General features: G+C 35.7%; 1 protein-coding gene across 27 annotated transcripts in view; it reads right to left on the minus strand.

Moving 5' to 3' along the window:
• Positions 1-10,577, minus strand: part of LOC115439691 (calcium/calmodulin-dependent protein kinase type II subunit gamma) — a 114,600-nt gene that overhangs the window by 26,205 nt on the left and 77,818 nt on the right. For 8 of the 27 annotated variants that reach the window (XM_030163622.1, XM_030163615.1, XM_030163617.1 and 5 more), the window contains 2 exons: positions 9,690-9,744; positions 9,410-9,490 (listed from right to left, as the gene is read on the minus strand). In XM_030163622.1, coding sequence (XP_030019482.1) covers positions 9,410-9,490; positions 9,690-9,744 — 136 coding nt within the window. The remainder of the gene's footprint in view (positions 1-9,409; positions 9,491-9,689; positions 9,745-10,577) is intronic. The other 19 variants (XM_030163626.1, XM_030163618.1, XM_030163637.1 and 16 more) reach the window with 3 other exon arrangements.

Genomic DNA, 10,577 nt, shown 5'->3' on the forward strand with positions numbered 1-10,577 from the left:
TTAAAACGTTCTGAAAATGCACCAGACCATTGTCATTAAATAAAAAAGCTTCATGACCTGAACTTCATTTGTCTGGATGATATTTTAAATCAAAATCTGGAAAAAATTTGGAAACTGGTGATGTCACATATGGAAGGGCCGGACAGTTCAGATCCACTACATCCACAGCGGAGCATGACACCAACCTGTCTTAATGGCTCTGGGGATGGAGAGGGGTGTTGGGGTGGGGGGGGTGGATGAGATGTTAAATTGTATGTTTGTTTGTTATTTTTTGTTCTGTTTTGTTTTTTTCCTTCTTTCCTTCCTCTTTTCTCACTCTATTAATGCTGTTTATTTCTGAATGTGCATTTGTTGTGTTGTGTTGATATTAAAAATGAAGCATAATGTACCAATTGGGGGATTTCAAACCTGTACTATGATAAAGCTTTGAAATAAAAATATTGGAGAATGATATTTTTCAATAAAATCTGAAACCTCGGTCCACTTTACCAACACTTTTCATTTCCTCCACTGTCCACACTGTCCTTGTTGGGGACTTTCCTAAGCTCCTCCTCTGAATGCTGGTGCTCCTGAATGTAAACTGAGCCTGTGGAGGCTGCACTGTACTGCGAGGTTCCACTGTGCTCTGCTCTTATGCTGCCTTCATGTGCTGTCAGGACCACGATCCTTTCCAGTTACGAGTGTGTTGTGCTCAAGTGCTTTTGTTGTCGTAGCGAAATGAAAAATGGCTGAAACACAATTTTTGGTGACCTGCCACCTCAGTAAAACAGTTTTGGATGAGTTAACTCATCTGCTACAGTATTTTTTTTTTTTTGCAGAACATTAATAAAAGCATTGTTTTTTTTTAATTTCTATAGTAAATACGTGAGGGCTGGGTGATAACGTGGGATTTATCATCATATCCTTTGTCATTTTTGTCTTGTTTTAAGTCATTTTCATCTAGTCTCAGAACTTTTGTCACATTTTGTTTGCACTGAATCAGAGCAAGACGTATTTAGTTGAAATTATGTCATTTTGTCTTGTTCAATCTTTTAAGACAATTTTGTTCTTTTTCTCATGTTATGTTTCAGAATATATTATTTTTTGTGTCGTTTCGTCTTTAAACACCAATTTAAAATGACAAATACTAATTGTCTGGCATCGTCAACTTGTATTCAGTGCTATCCTTTGCATTAAAGGTGGGGTAGAAGATCCTAGAAAAACGGTTCAAGCAGCTACAATCATTTACAATCATTTTTTTAAAATTTTTTTTACAGCAGCAGTGCAAAAAAAAGTTGAAAAGTTCAAAGGTTATTTTCATCAGCTTGTGGATCAAACTTTTCTCCCAGTTCTCCAGTGGAAAATACGATGTGACGCGGCGTTCATGTGCAATTTTGGAGTTGGTAAATAGTATCTACTGTAACTCCCTCAGCGCGTGAAGGCAGGATAAATGCTCCTACACATTAACAGAGTCTGATGAGCGTCCGGCAGATTAATTCATGTTATACCTGAGGGAAAAGTTGAAGGACCTTCAGGATGAAAAGCAGAATTCAGAAAGAGGAAGAGAGTGAAGAGGAGGAGGAGAAGATTGGAAAAAGGCCCATATAGACTGACGGACACTAGGGATGTAACCATATGAACATTTCATATCATGGTTATTGTGACTAAAATTATCACGGTTATCATTATTATCATGGTATTGTTGAAATTGTGCTCAAAATGTTCAAAAAGTACTTTTACACACACTGAAATAATTTGAACAAGTTGTATTTTGAAAAAAAAAAAAAAACAACTAATAAAATAGGCACAATGTACTTTCTGTTGCAGAAACATTCAAATATTATCATGTAAACATCAAACATACAAATGTGCATTAAAGATGGAACCTGATGAACACTGACCATTTTCCAGATCAAGTTTGAGTTGTTTTAGTTTCTGTCTCAGAGATAAATTGATAGTCTCTCTCTCTGCCTTACTCTCTCTCTGTGTCTTTCTGTGTTTCTCTCTCTCTCTTTCTGTCTCCCTCTCTCTGTGTCTTTCTCTCTCTCTCTCATTAGAATTTAAACGGTAATACTAATACCGTCGGTTTATCGTTATACCAGTAATCGTTACATCCCTAACGAACAACATGACACCAGATGAATGACAGATACTGGTGCTAATCTGGGTCCAACAGCCTTCAATTTCCTGCTCCTCAAATGGACCAATGAGGAGGAAGTTTACAGGCGTCAACCAGGTGTCAATCAAAAGGTCGGCCTATACTAACAGCTGGGGGAGTGGCTACCGAAAAACATAAAGGCCAGTTCTCAAACCCAGACTGGGGAACAAACTGATAACCTCATGACATCCACACCAGTAACAGCAACAAGCTCTGAACACTGGGTAGGAAGAGCAGTGTTCTGAGGAGTTCTAGAACCAAAGTTACTATTGTTAACGACAACTAACAAAATGACCAAAACTAGAATTGAAAAAACCTTTTCGTTAACTGAAATAAATAAAAACTATGATTAAAAGAAAAAAAAAAGATAAATGAAACTGTATTATATGCTTACAAAACTAACTAAAACGGATAAAAATTATGGATAAAATTCCCTTTGTTTTTTGTTTTTGTCAATGTTGGATTGATACGAAATTGATTTATTTTACTTGGGTAATTTTAGCTGTTGGCACCATACGACACTTCACGGTCTGTCACTTGTGGTTTAGAGTCGTCCTCTGGTCCCCACTCTACCTGGAAACATGGAGACTAAAGCTGGAGGAAAGCAGCAGAGTCCTGTATGTGAATATAACAGCGAGGAGGATAAAAAATATGAAAAAAACTAAAACTGAACTAGAACTAAGCATTTAGGAAAAAAAAAAAAACAAAACAAAACGGGCAAACCTGTTCTAAAAACAAATTAAAACTAACTGAATTGGAGAAAAAAAAGTCAAAACTAAATATTAATAATAATTTTTTATAAAATATTGTTCAATCCCAGTTGATTTTTTTTAAAGTTATACAGTAAATATGTGAGGACTGGGTGATTACATGGCACTTATCGTGATATCATTGCCTCTGCCAAGGAGGTTACGTTTTTGTCGGTGTTGGGTTTGTCTGTTTTTCTGTTTGTGTGCAAGATAACTCAAAAAGTTATGGATGGATTTGGATGAAAATTTCAGGAAAAGTTGATACTGGCACAAGGAACAAATGATTAAATTTTGGTGGCGATCGGGAGTCGGGGGGGGGGGGGGGGGGGCAACTGATCTGCCTTGGCGGAGGTCTACGCTGTCTTTTCTAGAAAAGCACTCTGAGAGCGCAGACCTCCGCCAAGGCAGATCAGTGGGGCCCCCGTGACCCCACCCCCACCCCCAATCACTACCAAAATTTAATCATTTGTTCCTTGTGCCAGTATCAACATTTCCTGAAATTTTCATCCAAATCCAGGGCAATGATCTGCCTTGGCGGAGGTCTGCGCTCTCCGAGTGCTTCTAGTTTGTCATTTTTATCTTATTTTAAGTCATTTTCATCTAGTCTCACAGCACTTTTGTCACATATTTTGTTGTTTGCACAGAATCAGAGCAAGATGTGTTTAGTTGAAATTATGTCATTTTGTCTTGTTCTGTCTTTTAAGACAATTTTGCTTTTTTTCTCATGTTGTTATGCCTCAAAATTTATTGTTTTTGTGTCTTTTTGTCTTTAAACACCAATTTAAAATGACAAATACTAATTGTCTGGCATCATAAACTTGTATTCAGTGCTATCCTTTGCATTAAAGGTGGGGTAGGAGATCCTGGAAAAATGGTTCAAGCAGCTACATTTTGAAAATACACAATTCAAAAGTCCAAACCCCTATCTTCAGACTTTCCCCCGAAGCCACACCTTCATTGTATTGATTGCACTAGCAGAGAAGGGAGGGACAAATGCCAGTTGAGTTTTTTTCAAGGAAGATAAAAAATATGAAAAAACTAAACTAAAACTAAGCATTTAGAAGAAAAACAAAAACTAATAAAAACAAGCAAACCTGCTCTAAAAACTAATTAAAACTAATTGAATTAGAGAAAAGAAGTCTAAACTAAACAAAACAAAACTACGATAAAAAATCCAAATCTATTAGAACCTTGTCTTGAACATGCTCTGCTGCTGTTTTTCTGCTGTAGACATCTAACAGCACAGTAATCCCTGGGTTCCACCGGGGGCAGCAGAGCGTTATGGTTCCAGTGTGGTTTCGCTTCACGTCACACAGAGAATTTTCGCAATTTTAGCAAATTACATCCGTCTTAGATTTTCTGACATTGAAGACATATGTAACTTTTGTCCTTCTTATCCTGAAACTACTTTACACTTATTCTTTCTTTGTGTGCATTCTTCTGACTTCTGGTCTAAAATTGAAAACTATCTCATACCTAAATGTAATGAAAATATAGCGATAACATCTCTTAATGTACTTAAATATTTTGAACATGACATACATAATTTTGAATTTATTGCTAATTTGATCATTTTATTTGAAAAATTTCACATATACAAAAGTAAATCTGCCAAAAAACAACCAAATTTGAAAGTCTTTAGGATTGAATTTGAAAAATATATTAAATCAATGGAATTTATCTTTAACAAGAAAAGCACAAACACTCTGACAATTGATAAAGAATTATTAAAAATGGGCTGAATTTACTCAGATTTTTTTTTCTTAGATCTTATAATTTAATTTATTATTATCATTATTATTATTATTATTATTATTATTATTATTATCATTATTATCATAACCATTCTTATTATTATTATCACCATTATTATTATCATTATTATTATTATCATTTTATTCATGTTCATTTCTGTGGCATTTCATCTTATTCTGATAACTGGTGATTTCATTTCCTCACTCCATGTTCAGAAGCCTTCTTTATTTTTACTCAGTAACAGAATTTAACCCATAAAGACCCAAAGCTATGTTTTTGTGGTGACTTCCAAATGAATTATACTCTACATTTAACCACTACCAAGTGATTCTTTTCCATCTATTCTAATATTATCCTTTGTATTTTTGCAGTGAAAATCTGGTGTTTTCTTATGTTTAACTTACTGACCAGGTAATGTTGGAAATTCAAAGATTACATCAAAACAGAGAAATTGTACAAAAATGTCATTTTCTGTCAAATATCACCTTAGTTCAACATAAAAACAAGTGTCTCCGTCCACTGTCATGTATCAAACTACATGTGTTTTATTGTTGAATCGACACACATAAAAAATGGTGTTCTCATGTTCACTACAGAGACTATGGATGCATCTGAAGAAGACACTGATACTGATGAAAAGATAGAGAAACATTTTCCTGAATTATTTCACTGTATCGAATTGGACTAGTGTTTGACAAGTTAGTCAACATTTTAGATCAGTAGATACTTTTGGGTCTTACTGAATACCTTTCAACTGTACTGAAGTAAAATGGAACAAATAACACACTTAAGAGAAAGATGTATTAAGACGTCGTATTAGGGCCACATAAGATAATAAAAACGCTTGTCACTATGAGAATAAAGTCTTTATATTTTGAGAATAAAGTCATAATATGAGAATAAAGTCGTAGCTTTAAAAAAACTCATTTAACGAGAATGAAGTCCTACTTTTAGGAGATTAAAGTTGTAATATTTTGTAAATTCATCAGTTTCTGGTTTTACAGTGAATGTAACAAGTGAAGCAGTAACTTTCCCTTCTGTTTGACTCCTAAACTCACAGTAGAATCGTCACAGTTTCTTCATAAACATTAAACCCTATAGTTCTGGTGTTTCCACCGATAGTCCTGCAGACCAACACTGCAGCAGTTCCTCCACAAAAGAGGAAATTTAATACAACTCTGTTCAGTTCTTACGACGAAAGAAACCCAAACGTGTGTAAACTCGCTTCAAAATCCTTGGACTAATGATAATGTGTTGATGGTGGGCAGGGCTAATAGGCTCAGTATTTGGTGGGCGGGGCTAATGGGCTCAATATTTAGTGGGTGGGGCTAATAGGCTCAGTAGTTGGCCTTTGTGTGTAAACCCCAAATGAAAGTAGAACCTCACAAAATGTTCCAAGCTCTGCATTATTCAATGAGTGGGTACGACTTTATTCTTATTATATTATGACTTTATTGTCATTATATTATGACTTTATTCTTGTTAAATAATGAGGTTTTTAAAACTACAACTTTATTCTAATTATATTATGACTTTATTCTCATTAAATGAGTTTTTTTAAAACTATGACTTTATTCTCGTTAAATAATGAGGTTTTTTTAAACTACAACTGTATTCTCATATTATGACTTTATTCTCATTAAATAATGAGGTTTTTTAAACTACGACTGTATTCTCATTATATTATGACTTTATTCTCCTTAAATGAGTTTTTTTTAAACTACGACTTTATTCTCATTATATTATGACTTTATTCTTGTTAAATAATGAGGTTTTTTTTTAACTACGACTTTATTCTCATTATATTATGACTTTATCCTTGAAATATAAAGACTTTATTCTTGTAGTGACAAGCGTTTTTATTTTCTTATGTGGCCCTACTACGCCATTGTAATATTTGGCCTACATTCAAAAACAAACAAAGAACACTTCAGACTGTAATCCAGTTGCTAATCTTTCAAGGGTCAAATACTACCTTAAACTAGGACAGTGGTTATGGGCCTTTCCAGAGGAAAGAAGGTGGAAGCACGGCAAGACGACGACCGTGGAGAAGACAGAGTAGACAAGTGTAGAGGAGAGTGGGTTCGAGAGGATTACATAACAGAGGACAGCATGTGGTGTGACAGAGCGGAGGTGAACGAAGAGAAACGGAGCACGATTCCAGTTTAAAGTATGACAGGTGGCAAGACCTGCCAGACTAGGAGGCCAGTTTAGGACACCAGGCTGCAATGTAGGCAAGGCTTCCTCCAGCTGGAGCGGTCACATAAGGAGGACAAGGGGAAAGATGCAGCGATCACCACAAAACACACACACGCACACACACACACACACACAAACAAACACACATTTAAGGGTTCCCACAATGGCCCTGATTTAAAAAAAAAAAAAAAAAAAAACGAACAAAAAAAAACCTTCCTTGACTTTCCATAATTAGGTCAGAGTGTCTTCCTGACCTCAAAAAAGGAGTCCTGGCTGTTGATTCTAAGAGCTGAAGAGTAAAGTGTGGGACATGGGTATCAAACTCACTTAGTTCAAGGGCTGCATGCACTGGACCAGGAAAAGAATAGGTAAAAAGGTACAAATACATGTTGGAAATGTTTACATCTACAAACTGTCCTTTAAAATATGTGAGCATGAACAACCTGACATTTCTTAAAGGTAAGTGTAACTTGAACAATATTCTGCCTCTGTTTATCATTTACACGTGTCACAACTTACAGACCAAGGTTCTAATAGTTTTGAATTTTTCATTAGTTTAGTTTTATTTAGTCTTGACTTTTTTTCTCCAATTCAGTTAGTTTTAATTCATTTTTACAGCAGGTTTGCTAGTTTTTATTAATTTTCATTTTTTTTCTAAATGCTTAGTTTTAATTTAGATTTAGTATTAGTTTTAGTTTTGTCGTATCTTTTATTTTCTTCACCGTCGTATTCAAATAAATCCCAGACAGGTCTCTGCTGCTTTCTCCCAACTTTAGTCTCCATGTTTCCAGGTAGAGTGGGGACCAGAAGACGACTGTAAACCACAAGTGACCATAAATGACGGACCGTGAAGTTCCGAATGGTGCCACTAGCTAAAATTGCTAGAGTGAAATAAATCGATTTCGTATCAATCTGACATTGACAAAGACAAAAACGAAGGGAATTTTATCCATAATTTATATATGTTTTAGTTAGTTTTGTAAGCACACAATACAGTTTCAGTTATCTTTTTTTTTAATTATACTTTTTATTTATTTCAGTTAACAAAAATGCTTTTTCAATTCTAGTTTCCATCATTTCGTTACTTTTTGTTAATGATAATAACCATGTTACAGACCACAATTTATCTACAAATGCACAAAACATTTAGTGACAGGCAGAATATTAGTACAATTGAACTTACTTCTGTTGAGACATTTCATGTTCATATTTTTTTTAGGTTATTCACATTTTATATGGAAGGACAGTTTGTGTATGTAAACATGTTCATGTACTTTTTTAACACTAAAACAAACTTTTAGTTGTCATTATTTATAGTTTATAATGTTATTATTATTTGACTGGTCTGACACACTTTAGATCATATGGGTCTGTATGTGGAACCTGAACTAAAAGGAGTTTAACGTCCTTGATTGTTCATATCTTCAGTTTAAGAAGACAGACTTAGATTGAAGAAGTGAATACAGAACATTTAATGCATATAAATACCAGGAAATGGGCTTCTGCCATTAGTATATAGATGGACATTTACAACTGTCACATAAAGCCAAGTTGTAAAATACTTTCTGACCTTTTAAAGGACAATTCCAGTTTAGTAAAACTCAGATTTTAACTTTCCTGGTTTTGACTATGGTTTGGACTGGTTACCCTGACGACGGACTCATTCACTGACCCCGTTATTCCTCACTTAATGCTTTTTTCTTCCTAAATGTTTTATTTCTAAACATTCTTTAAACATGTTCTATTGTGGAACTTTAGCATGGTGCTAATGTCTGTTCCAACTATATGAGTGAAATGAATCACTGCTTATGCATATTTCTATTTGTTAATACCTTACCTGACCTTAACTGTCTGACATCATTAAACTGTTTTCAAACAAAACTGAAAATAGACACAATACATGTGTTTACAAACCCATTTACCAGACCATTTTGTTATATATTAATGTGGAAATCCATCAATTAAACTTCCAAAATGGCTGACCACATTTTGACATGAACAGCATAGATTTAATGCCCTTTTGCCTTTCCTCTTCTGTAAACTACATGTATATTAGTAAACTATTATCAGCCTTATACTGCAATAATGCAATGAGAAAAAACAGAAAAACACAATTATTTGTATGAAACTTCATCAACTTAAGTTTCATTATGGTGGTGACATGCTACATGCACACATCTCATTTTAACTTCTTAAACTTCTTAAAAAAAAAAAAAAAAAATCGAGCCAGTTTGTTAAAAAACCAGATCGACCATTAAATTATCCACAACCTAAACAATATTTATTGCATTTTATGTTTGCTTGGTTTCATAAAGAATTTAAATGTCCAGTTTTCTATTGCCTTGAAGACATTTAGAAAAAAAATAAATAAAAAATTAAAGAAATGACAAAACCAGTGGGAACCCTCTTGGTGGATCAGAGTGGAGGGGGGGCTCAAAGATGTAAGACGTCATTGCCAGTGACTACAAAAGCCAGGGCGGGGGTGGGGGGTGGGGACAAGTGTGTGGGGGGGTGTTAGGTCCTGGCCAGGGGCAACCATATAGCATCCGGTCACCATGGCTACACTTACTGGCAGGTGAGCTTTGAGGTGAGGGCAGAAGTGGGGGCATCTCCTCGGTGGCACTGCTCTGACTCAGCACCGAACTGTCGGCTAGAACACACACAAGGCATCCAGACACGCAACAAATACACACATATATACACACGCACACCATAGGCACACGGTCGAGAGGGTGAGAGACACGTGCACACACAGTATCCCATCACATCTGCCCGTCACTACAAAACACACACTGGGTCAGAGACAGAGCCAATAAGAATGGATAAAAGGGAAGAAAATACTCGAGTACCTTTCCTACCTTTCATTTCCTCCTCATCATTGGTGGCATTGCTTTCCGTTGAACCCTAGAGGATGACACAATAAAGCAAAAAACCTGAAATGACTGATTCATTAATAGGCTCAGACAGATTAAAAAAATTATTCTATTACAATTTTCCTGATTCAAAGTTTTGTTTCTTTAATTCTGCTGCTGTTAAACATTGGTACCACTGTTGTTTCACATGGACGCTTATTGTGACGCACATGACGCCAGGATCAACACAAAAGACACGTAGATCAGAGGACAAAAAGGCAGAAAATGTCTAAAGTGTGGGAATACTTTAAAAAATTAAAAAAATAAAAATACAGTCCAATGCCTCCCCTGTGGTACGGAGCTCTTTTATCACAAAAGCAGAAACATCAGGGACCTCATGTACAAAGACTTATGTGGATTTCATACGAAAACCTGGCGTACACCCAAATCCAGAAAAGTCAGTACGCACAAAAAAAAAATTCACCTGTGCGTACACCCAGGTCCAGGCATACTTCCTTTGTACATCCCAATCAGTGTGGATTTGACCGTATATGTTGGAGTACCAGACTCCTCCCTCTCCACGCCCATATTTAAATATGCAAATCAGCATAAACAGGGTCTGCAGGTGGGATTCCCTCTGGGATTCCCCTCTCTGCATGATCACATGACGTCAAGGTGGACACGAAGAGCAAGCCAAAACAAGTGGAAGGAGAAAAGAGGATGCCCGTCCTCAGCCATGTCCTTACCTGTGCTCACCCAAGTCACCAGAGGACATTGTGAGGACAATAAATGTTCCCACAGACATTACTATTACATTAAATGCATTTATCAACCAGTGAATTCTGTGTCCTTGTCTCTTCCTGTGGTTGAAATCACATCCTATTT

Source organism: Sphaeramia orbicularis, chromosome 19 (genome assembly GCF_902148855.1).
Source record: "Sphaeramia orbicularis chromosome 19, fSphaOr1.1, whole genome shotgun sequence".
NCBI lineage: Eukaryota > Metazoa > Chordata > Actinopteri > Kurtiformes > Apogonidae > Sphaeramia > Sphaeramia orbicularis.